This window comes from Ciconia boyciana, chromosome 1, assembly GCF_034638445.1.
Source record: "Ciconia boyciana chromosome 1, ASM3463844v1, whole genome shotgun sequence".
Taxonomy (NCBI): domain Eukaryota; kingdom Metazoa; phylum Chordata; class Aves; order Ciconiiformes; family Ciconiidae; genus Ciconia; species Ciconia boyciana.
This window is the reverse complement of record NC_132934.1, coordinates 175,687,778-175,712,510: the sequence shown is the minus strand read 5'-3', so window position 1 is coordinate 175,712,510 and position 24,733 is coordinate 175,687,778. Positions and strand designations below refer to the sequence as shown.

Genomic DNA, 24,733 nt, shown 5'->3' with positions numbered 1-24,733 from the left:
ATACTTAGCTTGACAAAAGTCTCCAGATGATGAAAACTTACTCTAAGGATATAGAGAACTTTGGTTTTCCTTTATAATTTTGTCCACCTACATTAACTTTTGGTTTTTATTCTGAACAGCCATTATATTTACCTCTTTCCGCAAAAGAAGGGTACTTCAGGGGGGTGGGAAATAAATGCCTTTAGAATTCTTGAAGATCAAACCCAAAGTAACTAGCTGTAGCAAAACCCAGCTTGCCCATCTTTTGCCAGACTGAAAGCAACCACAGAAAGAAAACAAGAGAGATTTCTCGATTTTTTTTTTCTTCCCTCCCCTTTAGAAGTACTAACAACTTTTCTCTTCTTGCTTAGCCACTAAAGGAGGAAAGTGATAATCCCTTTGAAATTCAGCACTTAACACCTATACGGTAGGTGATAATTGCTGCATTCCAAGAGGATTAGCACAGTGGAACCCACTTTACAGTGAAGTCAGACCATTCTGAACAGAGTGAAGTTTTGCTAAAACCATGCCTACCCAGGGAAATTTTGAGTTTCTCACTGGTTCTGTGTAGACAAGGATCTTGTAGCTTCAGACGTATTTCCATCACGTCTGCAAAAGCTGCTGAAGAAATCAACTGGTGTTTAAAACAGGTTTTCTATTCTAAATGACAATAATAATAATAGAGTATTCCTAAAGAAGTACAAACCAGTATAATTCTATCAAAACGAAAGTGCTTGCGAAAAGTGCACAGGTTATCGTACCGTAGCTTTTCTTAGAGACAGCAGAATATTTCCATCACCATTAACATTTGGCAGGACTGTTGTGAACTAGGTGCTCACAATAGAACAGTAGTCAGTAATTTTATATTGTTCAGAACCCAGAGGTCTAAGTGACACTGTCAGATCCTGCATAGCTATAGGAGATGCTTTCTATACTCATGTATATGCCATTACCAGGGCAAAAGAAGTCCCAAAGAGGGCAAGAGGTATAAGTGATGAAAGTCCACTCAAAAAAGCAGAACAATTTAGGGCTTTCACTCCACCTCACTCCACCAGCAGAGACTTAGGCTTGACCTAAGTTCCAGGGTTCTTCCACAGTGCAGTACCTCCCAAAGAGCAGAGGATGCTCTGGAACAAGTGGGCTTCCTCTCCCTGAACAAGCAGAGATATGCAGGGCGTGGAAGATGGTGCACACCCGTGTCTCATCGTTCCCTGCCACCGAACATGGCTAGGGGGAGCGTCCGAAGGCCAGAATCATGCTGTCTCTCAGAGACCAACCGCATCTGTTTCGCAATGCACAGCAGGCCAGCTTGCCAAGATTTAGTAAAGCAGATTTCCAAGAGAGAGGAACGTGGCTTTCACTGCATTCATACATTTTTCTTTCAAAGATTTTACTTCTCCGTTCATTAGCGCTGACCCCCCTCCTGTTTCCTCCTTTTAAATATAGTGTTAAAACCGCTGTGTAATCCACAGTTCATTTCCCAGGCTAGGCTCAGGACACTGCAGTTAGGATGCAAGACAATTTCAGGGCACACAGGACAACGACACATAAAATTGTAGGCACAGTCCCGTCCTCCCCCGCCACCATCATTAATTTCTGTCCCCGTTGCCCGTTCACTTGTAACAGCACAACTGCTGATAAAAACAAATGGTGAACTGTTTTCCCAAAACAGATCAGGGTTAATAAAAATAATACTGAAAAAGGGGGAGTAAGCGGGAAGCATTTTTAACCTAGACCTGATCCTGCGCAGAAAATGGTCACACACAGTTGTACAGGCATAGCTGTACAGGAATGCCATCACGGTGCCTGGAGGGGCAAAATTATCTAAACCAGCCCTGCTATCAAAAAAGGCTGTAAATCACAGCCATACTTCTACAGAAAGAATATAAACAACAGAGATCTTTTATCAGATTAAGGAACCATTTATCTGATTCCTTTGCCTATCATATTTATGATACATTTATTAATGCATCACCTACTAATACATGCATTTATTTCATACTTGCTTTTCATTAACTTTCAAGTTGCTGTTATTTCCTCTCTGTGCATGTATGAACGCTCCAGCTATTGATCTCTGCAGAAGAACAACGCCTTTCACTATCTCTAGCCAAATGCAATTCATTTTAAAGGAGAAAAAAAAAATCAGGAAAGGTTTAATATGGTAAGAACCTTTGCTTTTTACTTTTCTCTTAAATTTGCAAAGCACTCCTCGAGTTTCCTTGTTTCTCTGCTGTGCAGCCATTGCTAACAAAGGGAGCCTAAATTGAGAAAAGCTGGCAGCTGTAAATGTCAAGATTATGCCCTCCTTATTACGGATACTCCTTTCCACAAAGCCCTCAGATCCTCTGATCATCTTCTATGGCAAGTGAGCACTTAGGAACGATGTCAAAGAAACTACTTCAACAACCAGGCAACTTTTAAAACCAGGCAACTCTTAAAGTGAAGATAACTCCAAACAGCCAAGTAGCTTAAAAATGGTGAGTGAAGACAGAATTTTCTCCCAGGCAAACTGCCAATATTTTTTTGAAAGGTAAACTCGAGCTTTTAATTAGCATGAACACTCCTCCCTATGAGCATTGCCACTGCCTGGATCATCTTGAAAAGGAATAAAAATGGCATCCCACGACTGTGCTGGGGAGCTTACATTTCCAGCAAGCACAACAGAGAAATTACAAACCATTGCCCATAAGCAGAGCCATAGAAGTTGAACGTTGGTATAACCAAAGGTGAAGAAACCTTTTAAAAGCAAAAATGCCATGGTCAAGTGAATATAAAGTGAAGTAGGAGTAAAGAAAACACATTTAAGCCTGGCAATTTCTCCACTTTTGTTATTGGTGGGTTTTATTAGTTACTCATTCTTCTGGTTCTGTAAATTAAAATCTCTGCTATCAAAGCTAAATCAAGGATGATTAATATCTCCTGATTTAACATCCCTTCCTCCCACAGTCCAAAATGAAGTGAAAGTTATCCTCAGCCTGGCCTGTCATGGTGGGCAATGGTCCAAATCAAGGAAACTGGGTCAAGCATCTTGTAAAGCTAATATTATATGCTTTAGCAAGCATAATCATCTATTTGTTTCTGATACAATACTGTTTCACACTTAAGATTTTGAATAATAATTTCTTCTAAGAGTGGAAAATTAATATGCTAATAATGAAAATAATATATATCTGCTTCTCTAAAATGATGCCTATAACACAATTATCTTTTTTTTTCAATTTATATGTCCACTGCACCATTTTATAATTATTAGAAGATACTCCAGGGCATATGTTGTGCTGGTGTACAGCGACTTCTCTGGTGGTTGAAATCATTCAGCCTGTGGACTTGTGAATCACAAAGCACCCACGGCTTAGCAAATCCTCATACGACACATGTCATGTCATATCTTATTGCTTCAACGCTACCCTTGCACTCCTGCCGTATCACCAGTAGTGAAACACTTAAGTACAGATGGGCCGAGCACCGCTGACATCACACCCCCTGGAAAGCATCCCTGCTCCCATCCCCGGCCTGTTAACTGCATCCCTGCATCCCTGCTCCCATCCCCGGCCTGTTAACTGCATCCCTGCATCCCCGCTCCCGTCCCCAGCCTATTAACTGCATCCCCTGCATCCCTGCTCCCATCCCTGGCCTCTTAACTGCATCCCTGCATCCCTGCATCCCCGCTCCCATCCCCGGCCTGTTAACTGCATCCCCTGCATCCCCTGCATCCCTGCTCCCATCCCCGGCCTGTTAACTGCATCCCCTGCATCCCTGCTCCCATCCCCGGACTGTTAACTGCATCCCCTGCATCCCTGCTCCCATCCCTGGCCTGTTAACTGCATCCCCTGCATCCCCTGCATCCCTGCATCCCCGCTCCCATCCCCAGCCTGTTAACTGCATCCCCTGCATCCCTGCTCCCATCCCCAGCCTGTTAACTGCATCCCCTGCATCCCCTGCATCCCTGCATCCCCGCTCCCATCCCCGGACTGTTAACTGCATCCCCTGCATCCCCTGCATCCCCGCTCCCATCCCCGGCCTGTTAACTGCATCAACTGCATGCCCTGCATCCCTGCTCCCATCCCTGGACTGTTAACTGCATCCCCTGCATCCCTGCTCCCATCCCCGGCCTGTTAACCACATCCCCTGCATCCCTGCTCCCATCCCTGGACTGTTAACTGCATCCCCTGCATCCCTGCTCCCATCCCCGGCCTGTTAACTGCATCCCCTGCATCCCCTGCATCCCTGCATCCCCGCTCCCATCCCCAGCCTGTTAACTGCATCCCCTGCATCCCTGCTCCCATCCCCAGCCTGTTAACTGCATCAACTGCATCCCCTGCATCCCTGCATCCCCGCTCCCATCCCCGGCCTGTTAACTGCATCCCCTGCATCCCTGCATCCCCGCTCCCATCCCCGGCCTGTTAACTGCATCCCCTGCATCCCCTGCATCCCCGCTCCCATCCCCGGCCTGTTAACTGCATCCCCTGCATCCCTGCTCCCATCCCCGGACTGTTAACTGCATCAACTGCATGCCCTGCATCCCTGCATCCCTGCTCCCATCTCCGGCCTGTTAACTGCATCCCCTGCATCCCTGCTCCCATCCCCGGCCTGTTAACCACATCCCCTGCATCCCTGCTCCCATCCCTGGCCTGTTAACTGCATCCCCTGCATCCCCATTCCCATCCCCGGCCTGTTAACTGCATCCCCTGCATCCCTGCTCCCATCCCCAGCCTATTAAAAGCATGAGGCATTTCTCTCTGAGCTCGGGACCGCTTGGGACGAGCATTTACATTTGCTACCAAAGCATTCGCAGGGGTGTCTGAATTTTGTTCCGGAGGGGCTGTGCAGATTTAGTAATTCCCGGTGGTCTTTTGTAGGTGTTTAAAACCACTTCAAGTTAGCCGAGCGACTCATTTGCATGGCGAGAGTGCCAATGAGTTCCTACATCAAACATTCCTGGGAGGTGCCTGCCCAATAGCAGTGGGTACAACCAGCGCTCTAATCAGTGCTGAAATCATTGATAGCGCTGTCTATCCACACTATGACAGACAAAAGCTGAAATGTATTAAACATAGCAATCCATCATCCCGCAGATGGGAAGCAGGAGCCAACAGAGTTCAGAGGGAGCGACTCCCGCTGCTAACAATGGCTGAAGTACTGACAGTTCACTACTACTCCTTGCTCCTCACCGGGCTCTTCTCCCAGCTTTCCAAGAGCGATAAATGAACAAACAGCCCACTGAAGAAGAAGGATTTAAACGCTGTAGACTTGCTGACAGCTATTATTCCAACTCAGAATGCCTATAAACAAGCTAATGAGACATCAGGTCTCTTCTTAAAAAAAAAAAAAAAAAAAAGGTTGTTACATTAAGGAATTGTGAGTTTGTATCAGTAAGAACCAAAAATACCCACGAAACTCAAAAATGTTAGGTGTGTAAATCTCATCCGAATACATGTGAAGCTGACGAGCTAAATATCTAGCACCAGCAGCTGGAGACAAGCTACAAACAACAGCGCTCCAAATTAAGAAGTAATTTATGTGGAATACATCATTATTTTAACATGAAGGATACAAAGCTTTAAAGGGGAGAGGAATGACTAAGCAGACTTTTAAAGAAAAATAAGTCTGGAGCAAAGTAATGCTATTTATGAAAGTTGATTTTTCTTTCCTGACTTATTTCTTGTAGGACACATGAGTCACACAATATAGCCAAAGGAAAAACTGCAACTGCTAACACCACATTAGTAAAGTATAAAAGGGAAAGACACTTTTCTTAGCATTTCAGCCTTGTCATTTCCAATTTTCTGCTCTTTGGACATGCTTGTATTCAAATTCTGGAACATCTATTCAGCATATCAATCCTAATTAGACAATCTGGGTCTGGAAAGGATGAGAGCTGGGTCATTTGCATAATTTAATCATAAATACTCAGTGATACATATTTCCAAATGCATTTGTACAATTATCTTTTCATCCTTGGGGCAATGGTATTAATATGATTAGGCAATATTTCTGGAAAAAACAGACAAGTATGCACTCTTTTTAACTGCAGCTTAGGGCGATATGAAAAATTAATTAATTTCTGAAGAAAATCAATTTCTGTACGTGACCACATTAGACATTGCTAAACCAAGACACAGAGTCCTTTTTCAATCAGAACATTTTATCATTCTTTTCCAAATTCTCATTGTTATATGAACATTTCAATAATAAAATTGTTAGATTATTTAAGTTATCTTGATACATAGGCATGGAAAAGTGAGTATTTCTTTTTCATGTCACCCTGACAGACATCGTGTTTTTAAAAATGTATTGTTTGACCAGTCAATAGGAAACCTTAGCATTTGGTCTGAACTCATCTTATGTGATCTTTTATTAATGCACATTATACCGATTGAATTCAAGGACAGCAGGAAATAATTCAGCTCTGAAAACCACAGCTGAAAAAAAAAATAGAACCACGCTAACCTAAAGTATTTTAAAATTAATATAAGGTTGCTTCCTTGTTTGTTTTGCTACGAAGAATTAGATAAGGTGTTCCTTCAACAGAAGCATACTCATTACAAAAATGTTGCGACATATGTGGGATACAGCCAAGCACCCAGGTGGCTAATCTCATTTTTAGAAGAAAGATACTGCTTTGTATGTTAATTGGTGCAAAAAAAAAAATTACATTTATGTTTTTATATGTACCGTCTTTATTTCTTCTCAATCAACAGAAAAAGTAGAAATTACTGCATGCAAATGTTCAATATTCATTTAATTTGCATGAAGGTGCTTGAACAATTTTTTTATTCTAACAAGCTCATTTTTCATGCGTTTTGTCTTTCATCCTAATCTAGCATCTGTCATTCCTTTTTGAAGTTATTATCGGCCCAATTCCCTCTTGGACATGGTTGCTGGGTGACCGGTATCTTAGCACCCACTTTGACAGGAACAGATGTGAATCTGATCAAGAGATTTCCCATGAGTACCTGAAATCACAAACAACTTTCGGGAAAAACAAACAGCCTCGCTGTCACCGTCCCTCTCGCGCCCTCCTTCCCATCCCTTCCCCCATCCCCCCCAAAAAGAAGAGTACGAGGAAGTTGAGGCAGAGTTACCCGCCGTCATTACAACGCATTATTATTTGGCAGGTGAGCTGCCCAAACGTCTTTCTAGCCGGTTCCGCCTTCAAACAGCGACTCTCGGCGTTAAGTTTTAATAACTGCCCTTCAAATACTTCCAAAGACGACTGTTCATTTCTAAGGTCACCATCTTCTAAATGTTCCCGCATTGAACTTGTTTTCATCACATGAATGCTCTCATTTAAATCAATGGGATTACTCGTGTAAGCAAGTTACACATGCATACAAGCACCCACCAGTTGTTTTATAAACACCTAACTCACATTTTGATTACAAATAATGTTCTTTGATCGTTCCCACACTTGGTTGCCGGTATCTGTGAAACTCCAGCTCATGAAAACTCTGCTAGCTATGCCATGTGGGTACCAATACTGACAATATTTAAGGATCTGCATAATTTTATTCCTATAAATTGTCCAACTGAGATGCTACAGGCAACAGGACTCCTTACACAAACCAAAGTTTCCTTCCTGCTTGCCAGATTAAGACTTTTATGTGCAACCCAATATCATAGTGACTATATTTGTTGCTGCACATGTGATATGGAAAAATATGAAGAAACCTGAGAATTACAGCTATATGCCTCTGAAGTAAACTTAGAACTATACAAAGCACAGGTGAGAATTTCCAGAATGAGTGAATTTCTAAAAAAAAAGTGTCTAAAACTATTTCATTCTAATCTCCCTCCTTGCTGAGGCTATGCTGAGGCATAATCAATGCCTGGTATTTGCATGTTAATGTTTAGTGGAGGAGGGATCAGCAAAACTCAGTCTTATGTTCTAACAGTAACTTCTTTTATCTACGTATGGATACCAGCCCTGGAAAAGAGGCGATTAAAGGAGGTGGAGATAATCCATTCTTTCAGGTATATAATAAAAACATGAATACCTTCTTCCCACCCAGCATCTCTGCCACAAGAATCTCATCCCACATCAAACTCCAAAGCAAAGCTTATTTCTTCTTGCTTGCTTTCCCAGGCACTACTCTAAACAGAGTCTTACTTAGCGAAGAGAAAGCAAACATTTGTGATCCAAAGACTGAAAATTTGATCATACATATGTAAACTTACAAGGCTGCATGCAACAGTAACACCGGGTATATCTGCTTTAACATGCTGTCAACCAGCCTTTCACTTTTGCCTCTTCACTATGCTACTCTTCAGCATGTTCCCAGCCCCATAGCCCCAGGGCTCTTGTCCCTACTGCTACTGCTAGGGTTAGCAACTGCTTCCAACCAAGAATCCTCTGTATTTGAAGTTTTCACAGTGCCTAATAAAATGGGGCTTCCATGAAGAATTGTAAATTTTCATCTTCATTTTCTTCAAAATCCAGAGAGCTGTGTGAGGGGAAGAAAATAAACAGAAGGAGAGGAAAGGGAAAGGGAGAGTTTGTATTTTCAAATATCTGAATTTGTTCCTTCATTCTGAGTTGTTGCTTTATGATTAAACAGATAACAAAGGAATTTTTTCCTCTCTAGTTTAGATGCAAAGAAAATTTAAGACAAACATTTCAATCACAATGAAGCATTCATTGTCACTACAGCTGATCCTAAAGATTTCCCTTATTTACCACCAAAATCAGAAAGCAGCCAAAATGTTTTACTGATGAGTCAAAAGCCTTAGACTAGTTTGATCTAAACTTATTCTGGACACAGCAAAACCAATGCATCTTCTACCCAACTTATGAACAATAGAACTACAAAGGAAAAGCCAAGCGAATAAGTGCTTAAGAAAAATGTTTAAGCCCCCGAACGCAACTGGACCTCTACCTTCCATTAAAAATCATTTGGAAACAAACCCATTCTCTGTGTCTTGGAAAAAATGTCCCACTCTACCCACTCATGATATCAGTATCACACAGCAGTCAAACCTGTTGATGGCATCAACAAAAACTGAATCGCTAAAAGCATAAGGCTAACTTAGAGAAAGACAAAAAAAGAGCTCAGTGATCAATATGACCACTTCTTTGAGTTGAATTAGAAAGGGACATTATGTACACATTTATAATAAATACATAATGGTGATAAGTAATGCCCTTCACTCTGCCAGTCAAAGGAAGCGCAGGCCGTGAATAACGGCCCTATGATGATGCCTCATGAAACAGTTTGGTTATCCAGACCAGCAAAGTCATGAATGGCTTAATACAAACTGTATGGAAAAATTCACCAGTGTAAAAAGCAAACAGAGTAAATAAATATCTTCTTAGTTGTTGTGATAACACCGTTATTCCCATTTCTCACCTTCGAATCCTTTTTGCCCAAGCCAAAAAAGTGACTACAAACTTGGGACTAGGTGACAGTTGGAGCAGTAATTCCACACAAACGCCTCCTCCACCACATCCACATTGAAGAGTATAAAGTCTACAGCCAGGGATCATCAGCTGAGCTGTTTAGTCGATCTAAAGTGTTAAGATGGTGTATAAAGAGAAAAGCAATCTATACTAGATGAGTAGTATCCAAGTCTGTCACTCATTCACTAGAAACAGGTAGACTTATGCAGGCACTTAATGCCAATTTCAGCACTGAAATTGTCTTTCAAGGATGGGAAAGATTGCCTGAGAATAGGAAATGGTTTCCATGAGAAGGTGGAAGTGAAGCCTGGAAGGTTTGCAGAGCCTCTGTGGGATAGTAATTGCTGAGGCAAACTTAAGCTGAACAGAGCACTCACTTAGTTTGTTCAATAAATCAAAATGCAAGCTAATTCTAATTTTAATGTAACCCTATAAGCATATAGTTCCAGATATTCAAATGAACTAAGGAACCCTTCCCTGTCCTTAGGGCCCACTGTTTCAACTTAGCTGGCATATTTCAACCTGGCACTACACTGGCAGAAACGCTTGGACATCTTAAGTACCATCCCACTTCACCAGAGAGGGGTAAGCACCCACCGTAGGGTATTTAGGCTTCTAGCTCCAACCAAAGTACTGAAAGAGGAAAGCCATGGTAGGTAGCACCTGCTCAATACTTCCACTGATTCCAAGAGGAGGTCTGAACCCAGATTTTCCAAATCCCAAATTTTTAGTCTAATTGAAGGAAGGAGAAAGGTTGTTTTGAAGGAAGGAAGAAAGGAGTCTCCGTGTCTTCTTGTAAACTGCCTCATTGGGTAACCCTTTTTGAACCTTGAGCTGCCATGCCCCACGTCCCAGGTGAGCAGCCTAATGACCCATCTGCAGAGTCACTCTCTTCTCCATAACCCATACGGCATGTACTGACTATAGTCGCTGCCTGCTCTACATTCGCGTTTCACATGCAGGAAAACGAAGCCTAAGTTACTAAACCCAGACAAGAGTTCACGGTTTGAGGATTTAGCCCATACCAAACCAATTCTATAATTTAAACTTTTTGCAGCTTAATTATACTGAGAAACCATCAGACATTTTAAAGAATTAGAACATTGAACTGTTAAATATTGGGCACATGACCCATGCCTAATGTAAAGTAAGTTTCTAAAAATGTCCTCAGAAAAATTTAGTAGAAAAACAGGTGTAGGAGAGAATTCAAATGTGACCCATAAGGCCCCAGTATTTAGAAATGAATTGGGATCAGTTCATTCCGTTCCCATGGGGTAACTTGTATAAATGTAATTCTATGGTTTCATAAAACCAGGTCAAGTTTCTGTCCCTTGAGGTCCTTTGGCAATTTGAAGCATGGCAGCACTTTTTCCTGGCTACAAGTTCAAATCTGCATGTGTTCTGGAGTTGTGAAAGGAAATGATTAGCCAAGCTGAAAAGATAGACCCATCCCAATTACAGCACACCTTCCACACAGAAAACCACTTACAGGGGTGAAACACAATTTCACAAAACAGTATTTAGAACTAGTTGGCTCTTTTCATTTAAGCTGATGAAAATGCCTGTGTTTTTCACCTCTAAAAAAATAAATATTTTTCTTTCATCAGCTGGCACACCAAATAAAAGAGCAGACGACCTTATCACATAACAATGCCAGCAGTTTTAACTGACGACATCCTTCTCCTTTAATGTCAAAATGTTTTACTCATGTAGTCATACTTCAGAATATTTGTGAATACATGTGTGCTTCACAATGCATTTCATAACTATTATTTTATTACCTCTCATGATATCATTTTATTATCCTAATTTAAGTAACAAAACATGTAAAATAAGACGCAACGAGACAAAATCCTGGAAGGGGTCACTAGAAAAGATGAAACCTGTACTTGGCAGACCCACATCAGCAAAAGCTCAGCAGCAGAGACCTAAATGCCACGGATGCTCCATTCCTTCAGGAACAACCTGAAATTACTGCGTTGAACATCACATCCCGTGCACTGTGCACTAGAGGCCGAACTTCATTGCAATGAGACCGGAATGAGAACGGGTTGGGTCCGTCCACTCAACTGAGCAACACAAATCCACCCGTATGGGACCATACTCCTTCTGGGTGTACTAAAGCTTCCCCAGCCAATGTAAAGGCTATATTGGCCAGCTCCACGCAAACATCTCCTAACGCATGCCTGCAAGTCCATACGCGGGCCAAAGGCCAGGAGGCACCAAGGGCTGCCCCATCTCCGGCAGACTCATCCCTGCAGGAACCTCCCCACGGGGACAGGCACCGGGGGAGCTTTGAACAACAGATTCAAAGAGCAGAGGAAGGATAACAGAGGAAGAAATTCAGGGTCTTTAAGCAAATTACTTTCTCAGTGTGTAAACCTGAGACTGACATACTGTGGAGGTGGGCTGCTGCTTCTGAAGATACATTCCACCCTTTCCTCCACGATAGACAATGCCAGAGAAGCTCTGAAAGGTAAAATCTGTTGAAAGTTTATTAATTCTTAGCCACATCCCACCTGTTGTACCTTGCGGTGGCCTCAAGCCAACCCAACAGCTGTGGCTATACCCAAATATCTCGACTAAAAACCTCATTGATGCCCTCCCCAGGAAATGTTATGACTCCTTCCTTACACAATTTGCATATGTGCTCCTGCAACAGCTATAAGCTGTTAAATCAGTATTTCTAATGCATTTTCCTCAGAGCTTCTCAAAAATGTATTTTATACATAGCTATACTTTAAACTATAAATTACTGTAGCTGGAGTTTTCTGCTACTACCTTTATTTTTAACATGATATTTCAGCAGCAAATTAATCTTGAAGGAAATCAGTAGAATCATAAGCCATCTACAATACCCAATAATGTAAGACAAAATAATTTATTAGCATTTCATGTTTATTTTTTAACCTGGCCTGTTAAAAGCTATGAGTATCCGCTTAAAAAAAAAACAAACAAAAAAAAACCACAAAAAGCCCCCAAACCCAACTGATCCTGCTTTGAATTAGAATAATATACAACATTTGCAACAGAATCATGGCATTAGTCTTTAGTGGTAGATACAGACACAGAGAAATAAAGTCCAACGTACCATCTGCATTGTAAGAACTGTTCTAACAAGCTAAGAGAGAAATATATCTTAAAAAAAGAGAACATATGCCTTTTCACTTGTATCAGTCCTTATCGTACACTTAATACCACCTGAGGTATTTCCCCCCCCCCCTTTTTTTTTAGCTTTTAAGCAGAAATTTAAGGAAACAGAAAACAATTGGAAAATGGTTTCACTTCCTTCCCACCAAACTATCAGTGAGTATCAGAACTAAAATGTGAAAACTGACAGCCGTGGCATACATCTTGGAAGTGCTCATTCCCTTCGAAAAGAGATAGGCTGCTTCTGTGCTACAAAAATGAATACAAAAAATCCCAGCAGAGGGTATGAAGCCACAGGTTATACCAAATTCTGATACTCATTCCTGCCAAGACGTTGCCCTGATGTCCTAAAATTAATTAATACGAAAGAAGACAGTACTCACAAAAACGTTTAAAAATGAATCTATTTTATGCAACAAGTGTTAATTTACAGCACAACAAATCTAAAGCATTTTTCGATGCTTTCAAACTGTCCCTACAAATGCAAGAAAGTATACAGTAAGACAGCTTCCTACCAAAGATGTCAACTGATTCTTTTATAGCACTTCCAAATATATTTTGCATGTGCTTGGTTTAAAAGATGTATGTAGGCTATTGAAAGCAACAGGACTATCCACATTCTTAAAGTTAGGCATATGGTTTAAAACCACAGCATTTTTATTTTAATGTAAATAGCTGAGTCCTACAGGTGACCTTCTCCAACAAAGAAAGGTTTTTACAGCAGGCCAGGAGACTGGAAACAAATTATATGCTTCGTAAAGACAGATAACAGTGGCATCCATTAGAACATGATATAAAATATTAAGTTCATATTTTTACTACATTTGGAAAAGTATCATTCAAAAATAATAGCTTTAGTAATGTTTTTTAAAGAATGCTCAAACTATTAATAAGCCCTGACTAGATTTATCACTAATAAAAATGTGATGCATTGTTTGTACTTCTCTTAAAAATACAGCACCTATAACCTGAAAGCAACTTTTTTCTGTCCCATATGTAAAATCATGACCTAGCTCTTTAAAAAAAAAAGAAATAATTCATTAGTAAGTATGAGAACAACATGAAATCAAAGTTACAAAAGATGTAATTAAATAATAATAAAATATATATTTATATATTACCTGTTCCCTTTATAGTTTACTTCATATAACTACTTTCTTTTTGATCCTTTACAATTGTTTTATGTAAGATGAAAAAGCAAAGCATTTCCCAAAAGTAAGATTTAAAAATAATTTCTATCATGCAACAATTTGTAAATACAAGGATATTCTGAGAGACATGTCCTGAACAACAGCGTTTCGTCCAAATGTAAAATGCCTATTACCTGCTCTCAGTACAGTATCATTAACAAGTGCTCTAGCATGGACGTTATTCAGAGTTATGAACTTCAAACGTGACATCGTAACGTCACAAATATCTTTTAGCTGTCAATTATGCTAAAATGTTTGCAGCAGTCCCATGTACTGCCCTTCTTCCCCCTTCTCCCCAGCCCCATCCAATTCCAGTATGTAGGTCTTGTCTTTTCAGCCAGGTAGTCTGTACGCACACCTAGGTATGGCCCTCTCGGTTAGTCATACAATCTAAGGAACAAATTAAACATAAAAAATACATGTCTTAATAGTTAAGGTGCATGTTGTTCGGTATTTTTAGTATCACATAAAAGCATAACGTGAATAAGAAAACTAGTCTGAAAGCTTTGCTTGAACCCGAGCTTGTTTTGGATGAAAAGGAATTTAGGCAGAATTTAGCCATTTGGCGAATTTAGAGAATAATTCTATAAATTCTAAGGATTAATAGAATTTCATGACCAAAACATCCTCTTATTTTAATGGAACAAGAACGTCCGGTTAGTGTGGTGAGGTGCACCGGGAAATTTTAATTGCACCTGCTCCACTGTTTCTGCACTATGGCTAGTTTCAGCCTTCCAATGGACACAAAATCCCACAGTTTGGTATTTGTAACAAAAAATATAATTCTTTTTTCATACTGAAATAACTTTCTTCTTCACGAGGACGATGCAAAGTATACGGGATGCAAAGAAAATATCTACAATAAATTAGTTTTGGAGTGAACAGGGTACCTTTGAACAGAATAATGAACAGAAAGTTATATAGGCATTACCCACACGAGTATTCTCAGGGGTGCACAATAAAAACTTCAGACTGCTTTATTACATCAGAAGCATAATCTTGAGAATATTTTAAAATAGGTTTATACTATTTTAGAAAGTTTCTGTTTATTCCTAATAAACTGTTTGGATACATACGATTTACAAGATCTTTCCATAGAATTCTGCAAATCGTATTGTACATATTCATACACCTGCCGCAGAGGATGTTGACTCTAAACGTAATTATCACAGAACATCGTTTAAAGGAATGTGAACTGAAATACATTTTGTGATCCACTTCCTCAATCACAACTCATACAAGCAGTTTCATTAGTTTTGGTGAATGTATCCTGAACCGCCGCTCAGGGTCCTTTCAGTCCAATATCCCATCTCTAAAAAAGACCTATGGAAATTCACAGGAGAGAATGCAAGTATTCAGTATTTACAGAGTTATCCTTCCCCGATGTAGTTTCCCAGCTCATCGCTATCAGTGATTTAGAGTAAAGAATTCCAAACTGGGATGTAACTGGATGGTCAAAAGCCGATCCTTCCTCTCACGAAATTCAGTGACAGCATTTTTCTACTTTATGCTATGGAAAATATACTACTACTCTCTTTCTTTTTCTTCCTTTAAAAAAAAAGTTTAAAACAGTTCACAGTTATTCACAGTTAATGCTAAAATTCCATATTTAATAGATTACACTTCAATATTCTCCCCTGCTTAGGAAATGAAACATCAGCACTTGTTAGGAGATGCCTCCGGCTGAGCACTGCATCAGATAAATAAGCAGAACATAGTGGGTTAAGGATAAAGTTACTCCTCAAAGCAACCTGGATTTTATCATTGCAAGTCACAGACATACCTTGATTCTAAATATAAAGATTTCTGGTTTATGTTTCAGGATTTTTGAAAATAATTTAAATGATAATGGAAAAAGAAAAATTCTTCCTTAATGCACGCTGGAGAAATTATCTATATATGAATTAACTCTCTGGATCATAATAGCTTTTTGCAGATGACTCTTCAGCTCTATCATTTAAATACGTATTTAGGCAACTAAAAATTTACTGTCAATTCATATTATGTCAGTCCACATTATGGCACTGTTACAGTATGCACATTTAAAGATTATTGAAAAAATTACTGTTCATGTGCAGTATATAATTTGCAAAAGGTTAATAACTATTTTAAAACAATGAATGGAATTAACTCATAATGCAAAGCAGATGCCCCAAATGTTATTTTTAAAACAAAACATATTTAACTTATAAAAGAACAAAGAGGGTCTAAATCCAGTCCTGTTGCTTAAAACCAGACAGGCATCGTGGTTGTTTCGGACTCTCGGTTCGCTGGCTCATACAATTTTGATAAAACTCGGTAGTTTCTGACTACTCCCTCTGCTATCCTGCAGCCAGAAATGAATTTTTACAGCTAAACTTGTAAAGCTCTTCCACGAAGAGGCAATACTGGCAATGCTGAAAAAGATTTACCTGTACCAGACCAGCAGAGATTGCAGTAATAATTTAATATATCTACGATATAGTTCAAAAAGAAAATATTAAAATTCAGTCCAGTGTATGACAATTCTCTGCTTCATATGCAATTCACTTTAGATGATGAATCGCAGTGATAGGCAAAAACAGCTGTCTGGAACGATCTAGTAACAGGAGAAAACAGAAGAAATACTAAATGGCAGTCAAACAAAATTATTGTTTCCAACAAACATTCGGAACACACTGCCAATTACAAAATATGAGGCAGACTAGTAGGATTACTTCAAGTGCATTTTGGTTTATGGTGCTGAGGAGTCGCGGAGAAGAAGCCGCGTGTGGGAGCAGTGGTCCCCGAGCACCGGCCCATAGGGGCACGCACGGGGTGTGGGCTCCAGCGTCCCAGGTGGGATCAGTAGCCCCAGCCACCGTGCCCGCAGCTCCAGAAAGAGAGCGGAGGCCTCAAATTGAACCGAGCATCTGAACAGAGATAGCAATGGTCTGTGGAAAGAGCAAAGCTCTTCGCTGTGCTTTCCCACAGTCCGTTCTCCTAAGTAAAGTTGACACAAAACTGACAGCAAAACCATGCATTTTTATATGAACTACAGCTACCAGTAAAAGATTTCTAAAAAAAAAAAAAAAAAACCCACATAAAACTTTGCCAATATTCATAGCTATAAGATAAAGGAGGAGTTAATAAAACTGAATACTTCAGGAAAATCATGTGAAGCAATCAGGAAAAAATGTCCCTCTGCCCATCACTGGCAGCCCCTGACATCCCCGGCAGCGTTGCACTACGGGCAACGAACGTTCACTGGGGAGAAGTGTTCCCCTCCTCAAGTATCAGACACTGGGCTACTGCCAGGGACTGAGTATCAGATTAAAGGGATAAATAGTCTGTTCTGTTGTAGTAAGTACGGTCCAAAGATCTCAGCTTCTAATTTATAATATTTACCAATAAATAAATACCGTAAGATGGATATTAAAGTTCTGTTATTGTGAGCAGCTGGAGTCTTTTACGTTTTTTTAAGTCTGAGGAAGCCCCCTCCAGACCTTTTACTCCTTCTTTATAGTTACTACAATTTATCCTCTGGCCTTCCAGAAGTCGTCTTTGCTTGTAAAACCTACCATATTTCTGCTGATTATATTTTAGTAATCTGTGTCAAGAAGGAAGGTCATCAATATAAACCACAGATACTACATATTTGACATTCCTTCCAGCTGCGCTTGCTGACCTGTTCATTTAAAATATCTATGATCTGTACTAACCTATCTGGGTGAGATACTCCTTTAATTAATATAAACAGAAAAAACTATGCAAGTGTGCAGTATTCAGTAAACAAGCACATGCTAGGTCCACATAATTTGAGAGGAGCAGAAGCTAGCAAAGAGAGACTGAATAACTGCCGTGTAAGACAGGCTTTGAAGAGAATTGTTTCATGTTCGGCATCTTTCCCCTGTATACTCAAAAATCAATTAGGTTGTTTTCCAAAATTTGTAAATAGCTTCCAAACAGTGCAAATAATTCCCCGCTTTAAGTATGAATGTCAATGAACTCATTCAAAATCATCTTCAAATGTCAGAAAAGATTAACATATCCTGGCCACAGGAGGGAGGTCAGAAGAAGGCACACACTTTCAGTCTTTACTCAGGTGGGCATGATCCAAAGCCAGCCTAAGTCTATGGGAAAACTCCACGAAGGGACCTAGCATGGTAAAATTCCACGACAAGTGCCCGAAACACAAGAGACCAGAAACAATCTGGGATCAATAGCTTCCAGGTCATTAATCCTAGGCAGGTGACATCCAGTGCACAGTTCGCTACTCTCTTTCATGCACACATTCAAGAAACCTGACTCGATTGGCATCTAGTAGCTTGAAATATTTTCCATGTTTTGCCTTTATCCTTCCCCTATTTGTTTGGCATATGGCTTTCTAGCATCCCATTAATGTCAAACGGTTTAATCGGAATGTAAGCTAAATGCACAGTTTGCTATTTCCTGGATTTCTGTTTGGCGACCAGTGCTTTTCATGAGGAAAATAAAAGCAAAGGTCAGTACGACCAGAAAAGAAAAGTCATCTTTCATAACGGAAGCTTATTTTTCCAGTGAACTGATACAGAAGCCTAATTTAGAAAAAGGTCCTTTAGTATCATGTTATTATTAGTAGTATCACAAATAAACACAGAAACCAATTCACTTTACAGACCTCCACATTAAGCATTCAATAGAAAATCCCTTGGTGTTTCATTGATTTTTGTTTTATTGATTTTTTTAAATAGCAATATCACAGTTAAAACGTATCATTTTGGTGAAACACGTCTAAAACTTTTCCATCTCGAAATAAGTTATTACAAATTATTTCCACAGCAACTGGCAACTAACGATTCAATCCATTTAGAGAACAACAAAGTAATGGCTTTATTTGGATGCCTTTTTTGATTAAATAACGTATTAACCTTGATGAAGCTTTCCAAAAAGGGATTAGGGTATTCGAGTGCATCAGTTGATTGTGAGACAAATATAACAGTGATAAGATGCTGGTTCAAAATTTTTGAATCTGATGAGTATAACAAAAATTTACCCGCTAGGATGGAGTTGGCTCTTACAGCTTCCATCTCAACAGTGAGTGTCCACCCCGGATACAAAAAGACATCACCCAGCTAAAGTATGCAGTAACTGAGAGTCTGGAAAGGTCGCTTAAATCACTAAACCGAGTAGATCAAAATATCCTGCGTAACTACTGCAGCGTCAGAAATAATTAAAAATAATTCATTTGTAAGGAAAGAAGAATCAGAATGAAATGTATTGGAGGGGAAACCCAGAAAGTAAATACAGTTCTATCTTCTGATGATATCATCCATTTTGACCAAAACTCACTGACCCACTTTGCTTTATTAGTCTATACTGTAATAATACATTTTGCATACCTATTATATATCCTTTCCATTAAGTTATTTGCTTAATGGATGTATAAATAAGTCTACTACAATTACGCTTTTTAAGGGTCAAATCCTATCCACTTCTGAACCCACTACTGTAATTTCTACTACGCTGGATGGTAACACAGCAGACCTCAGAAACAGCTGAAACACGGCCGATTCTGTGCTGTTGACATAATCAACCCATGTTACAACCAGGCTGCCAAACCCTTTTATAGCCCTGCCAAGTCCAGGAACTGGTGTCCCCCTACTCTCCTCCCCCAAAAAAAAGTTTCTCTATTTTTTAATTTCACATGTTCAAATTACAATTCACACAGTATGACCGTAGCAAAATAAAACTTCCATCGGTTTATTTTAAGGACCAAATCTTGGAACTCGCGCAGAGTTGTTACAAGTTACATGCCACACAAAAAAAAAATTTAAAAAAAAGTCTAAGAGCAGCTATTAATATTCATGTTGATTCCACATGAAACAACAGCAGAGTTACCCGAGCAGCTACAGTTATGTCAGCGCTTGGAAGTTATTCCAGGCTGTTTTGTCCTGCTGCCCTGAATATTCAGGAACTTCAACCATCCATCTAGCAACAGCTACTGCAGAGTAAGGGCTTTGCTTCGCCTTGCTCTATGCTAATGAGTCCCAACTACCCTGAGCTAACTCAGGCAGGGGGGAAGGAGGGAATGTCACACCCCCCGCCATTAGGGAAGGAAGGGAAGGGAAGGGAAGGAGCACGGCATCGCATGGGGTTAATTCCCCACGTGTTGGCTGTTGCTGCACCTTGAAATCTGACAATAGGAAAGTGAAAAGAGCCCGGTCTGTTTCTTTGTGTATACTGAAAGTAGCATCGGGACTTTGCCCACGACCTCCTCCGTGGCGAGCCTTGGCTCCGCGTGAAGTTCCCACCACCCCTCCAGCGAACAGAACCAGAGCCCCCCCCCCGGCCCCAGGCAGGGGGAGCCCCCGGGAACTGGAGGCGCTTCCGACCGCTCTGATCTCGGGGTCACGGCAGTTATGCGATCCCTTCTCCTTATCAAGCAGATTCAGCCCTGTAACCTACAGATGGAGAGATAACAGCCCCACGCTGTCGCCCGCAGTTGCAAAGCAGGCTGCTATTGCAGCAGGAATTTCCTCTTTTGCCAGCTCCTTCTTCCCCTCCTCAACACCCCTCCCCGCCTGTGCCAAGTTTGGGGCTTCACCTCCCCTCCGCGCCCCCCCCCCCGACCCGCAGGGTGAGCGGGCAAGGGAGCGCGGCGGTACCCGCGCACCGCCCGCAGCCGCAGCGCTGCCCTCCCGCCCCCGGCGCCATCCCCGCCACCGCGCCCGCGTTATTCTGCGCGGTAATATGATTCAGCCTTGCCAAATCCCTTCCGTGCTCCCGCTGCCCCCGTCGCCTCCTCCCTGGCTGGCGGAGGCCGGGAGCTGCTCGCACCTGCCCCTCGGGGACCGACCCCCCCCCCCCCCCCCAGGGAGCAGGCCAGCCCGGCCGCCTGGCACCTCTCCCCGCTACCCCAAAGCAAACCAGCCGCCGCCACCTCCTCCTCCTCCTCCTCGTCTTCCCGCCCTCCCGCCCCCCCGTTCGCCATGTGGCAACTGCCTTATAGACCTATACAAAAAGTGCACGTGCCCCTTCGGATATATGACAGCAGCTGATGGCCAAGTGGCCTCCATCCACCCCGGATAGGGCCCTCTGCCCGGAGGCAGCTCCGCGCCCCATCCCATTCACGCGAAACCCGAGTGTCTGTGTACCCCCCCACCCCGGACCGCTCCCCGCCCACTCGTGTGCACCCTTCGGGCAGCTTTTCCCAGGGCTGCCCGTTTTAAAGATACATCCAGGGATAAACTTGAGGCGAGGGGTGGCTCAGAAAGCACTTTTTGGCCCCGCTGCCCCCTCCCCCACCGGCCCTGCGCTCCCCGCGTCAGCAGCGCACTGCGCTGCCCGCGGCCGCCCGGGCCCCCGGCTCGCCTCGGCCGGGCGGCAGAGAAGGGGACAATGACAAGGCGACACTGTCACGGCCCGGAGGGGGGCACAAACACCCCTCCTCCTCCCGTTCTCCCTCCGTCCCACCAAGAAGCGGCGCAGCCGGCTGCGGAAGAGGCCGGCTGGGTGCCGGGGCAGCGAAGGAGAGGGAGGGAGCGAGCGCATGTGGCCGCGGGGCGCGGGCCGCCCCCCCCCGCCCCGGCCCCGCGCGGTGGCAGCGGGAAGCGGCGCAGCGCCCGCCCGGGCCGCACCGAGCGGGGGTGGGACGGGGGCGGCGGCGGCGGCGGGGGGGGCCCCGCGGAGTGTGCGTGTGCCTTGCGGCGGTTACCTGGCGTTGGTGCAATCGTTGTAGAGGGTCTCGAAATCCTTCCTGGAGATGAGTTTGCAGCGGTTGACCCCGGGCTGGATGGCCCCCAGCCCCCTCAGGATGCGGACCTGCTCCACGTTGCAGACCACGGGCGTGATCTCCAGCCGCTTCAGCTTGGTGTAGACCGTGTGCAAGCCCCCCACCAAGTGCTTCAGGAAGAGGTCGAAAGCCTGGGGCAGGCAGATGAGCTCGCAGCCCTCCACGGTGAAGGAGGCCACTTTGGCCCCCCTCAGATCCACCATCTTGCACTCGTTATTCTGGGGGGTGTTCTCCACCGGGGACGGGGTCGAGTACACGGGCTTGCCGGGCAGGCTGCTGGCCGCGCTGGCCGCGCTGGCATTGGGAGTGGAGGTGCCGCCGCTGCCGCCGCCGCTGCTGCCGCCGCTGCCGCCGCCGCCGCCGCCGGTGCCCAGGCTGGGGCTGCCGCCGCCGCCGCCGCCGCTGCTGCCGTTACCGCCGCCGCCGCTGGTGGTGGAGGTGACTGTGGCCGCCGCTGCCGCCGCCGCCGCCGCCGCTGCGATGGGCTCCGGCCGGAATAGGTTTGTCCCCGAAGCGGCCGGCGGGGGAGCGATGGACGGAGACGGAGAGGAGGTGGCCGACGAGGAGGTGGTGGTGGTGGTGGTGCAGGCGGCAGAAGTTGAGACCGGAGGCTGAGGGGGGACCAGCTGGGTCGGAGGGATCAAAGCAGCCGGTACGGCCATGGTCACATATACGGCGGAGGGGGCAGGGGGAGGGGGGAAAGTTCCCACACACACACGCAGGGGAAAGGGGAAAATTTAAAAAAAAAAAAAAAAAAAAAGAGGAGAGGAGAGAAGGGAGGAGGGGGGAGAAGAAGGGGGGGATAACCCCGGATCAGGTGCTGCGGCGAGCGAGAGAGCAGGGGGCCGAGTGAGAGAGAGAAACGCACAAAGTGTCCCGCAAGTGGGGACGGAGGAGGAGGAGGAGGAGGAGAAGTCCGCTCCGGGCGGCGGGGCTGGGGCCGAGGGGAGGGGGAGGGCAGTTTCTTTTTGTGGTCCTTGCTCTAGCACCACGTTAAAGACGAAGGTGAAAAGGAGGAGGTTTGAAGGACTTGGGTTCTCTCTGGCAAGTACATTGATCAAAGATTGAGAGGGGAATGACAGAGAGAAAATGAGCTGGGAAGTGCTGGCTGCCGCCGCCGCTCGCTCGCTCGCTGGACGAGTTGTTGTTGTCACACGGTGCGGAGGGGAGGAGCTCCGGCAACTTGAAATACCCTTTGAAGCAGCAAAAGGCTCACTCACTAGTATTAACCCAAATTATCCAACCAGGAACCCGGAGCAGGGAAAGAGAGAGAGAGGGAGAGAAGTCCCTCTTCCTCCCCCCCCACCCCTCCTCTTCAGGAACCGTTAGATTACATGTTTCATATTTCACCCCACCAGAGACGAGATGTAATTTTCCCAGCCCTTTTCAGCAGTCGCTTGTCAACACAGTTTGTGGAGAAACACGAGCGTCTCCAGCGTTCCCCCGAAGCCGGGCGGGAGCGGGGAAGCCGGGGCGCGGGGCGGGGGCTGGCCGCACACCTTGCCGGGGCTGGGGCGGGGGCACCCGCGGACGAAAGCAGAAACCTGCGGACGGGTCTGTGGCTCCTGCTGTTTTGTTCTCCCGGGACCACGAACGCTCCTCCCGGCGGGGTGGGAGTTGCTGCGGAGGGTCCGGCGGCAGCGCCAAGGCCCCTTTGTTGCGCGGGCGGCGGTGGCTGCGCGGGGCGCGTAGGGGGCCTTCCTGCGCGCGGCCGCGGATCAAAGGGGACGGGGCGCTGCGGATCACGCCGTCGAGAAACCGCATCGAGGGGGCTGCGGCGGCACCGAAGTAACTTAGGAGCGGGGAAGACGGGCGGCCCTGCCCGGCCCGCCCCGCCCCGCGCAGGTACTGCCGCGCAACAGGTGGCGACGCCGCGCAGAAGCCGCGCAGAAGCCGCGCAGCGACGTCCCGCCCCCCCCCCGCGGCAGGTAGCGCGGAAAGTCAGCTGCTGCGCTTGCCCACGCATGCGCAGTGGCGCAGTCGGCAGGCCGTGCCTCGCGTGGCGTGGCCGGGGCCGGTGCGCGGCGTGGCCCCTGCCCGCCGCCGAGGCCGAGGCCGGAGTTGTAACGCCTGCTTGGCGGCTCGCCGGCGTGGGGCGCTGGGGTCGGCCGGGAAAGCCGAGGGCTTTCTTCTGCCTGTCTTGAGGGCACTTCGCTTTTTTAAAGGGGTAAAGAGGTGGCCGTGCGTACAGATGGGGGGTCTGCAAAAACAGGGTTTGGTGTGTACGTCATTCTTCCCGTTTTAAAAATAGACACTGTGTGCTTATAATTAATTGTGATGCAGGTATGTGCCCATAGCTGCTTTTTCTTTAGTGTACGCTATTGTGTGAGTTATGACTCACGGGATGACACATCTACAGAGTGGATAATCTCAACTGTAGTAATTCAGTGCAGGGGAATTTCCACATTACCAGATATGAGCTATGCTCATACTATCTGCTTGCTTATATTACTTTAAGGGAATTTGTGTTCTAATACCAGAAAGGATGTCTTTTGCTAGTGAAATTTTAGCTATCTTGCACTAAACTTTAAAACTGGCAAATAAAACCAAGAAAATATGAAGTGGCATTTTGTTTTGGAGTCTTGTGTACCCATTATTACACAGAACACTTCTTCAAGCCGTTTTCAGGTGTTTTTCAGAACATTTATCGGGAGGAGCTTGCACAACTTCTATTCCAGTGGCGGGATCCAGTGTTACATAAAACTTGGAATACGTGGAAAAGTGTAAATACGCTGCATCTTTCTTTTTTTCAGTTGTAGAAAATCACTTGTGTTCATGTTTTCTTTGCCTCAACTGTCCTTTTGCATCTCACCTTCTCTTACACCTTGTGAAGACCAAACAGATCCTTGGGAAGACCAGGACAGAGCCAGACACACATGATGTTGCCACTTTGAGATCCGAGTGAACTCTGAATTAGGAAACTTATAATTTCGGTTGTTCTCTACCTTCCCTACAACACGATGCACGCCAGCCCTTCTGCTTTTCTTCTTGCTGTGTGTCCTCACAGATAGATAATCCTCATGGTTGAAAACCATATAAAGAAAATGTAGTTTGAAAGGGTTTACTACCACAGGTTTGGGTTAACCTTGGTCATTTCAATGCAACAATGGGATTAAAAACCTAGAAAGAAAGAGATTTATGAAAGGGTTCAAGACTCCTCAAAGCTTCTGGCTTGGTAAGTGTTTCTAATGATTATGGCGAGTGACTAGATTTATTTTAACTCACACATATACTCACACATTCACATAAACACACCCACAAATCCTGAGGTTGCTCATTGTAAAC

The 24,733-nt window shown here is 44.2% G+C and overlaps 1 protein-coding gene across 5 annotated transcripts in view; it reads right to left on the bottom strand.

The window, feature by feature from the left end:
- Positions 1-22,766, bottom strand: part of DACH1 (dachshund family transcription factor 1) — a 367,345-nt gene extending 344,579 nt beyond the window's left edge. For all 5 annotated transcript variants that reach the window (XM_072850103.1, XM_072850101.1, XM_072850099.1 and 2 more), the window contains exon 1: positions 21,371-22,766. In XM_072850103.1, the coding sequence (XP_072706204.1) occupies positions 21,371-22,110 (740 nt within the window). In that variant the 5' untranslated portion in view covers positions 22,111-22,766. The remainder of the gene's footprint in view (positions 1-21,370) is intronic.
- Between the last annotated feature and the right edge of the window lie 1,967 nt (positions 22,767-24,733).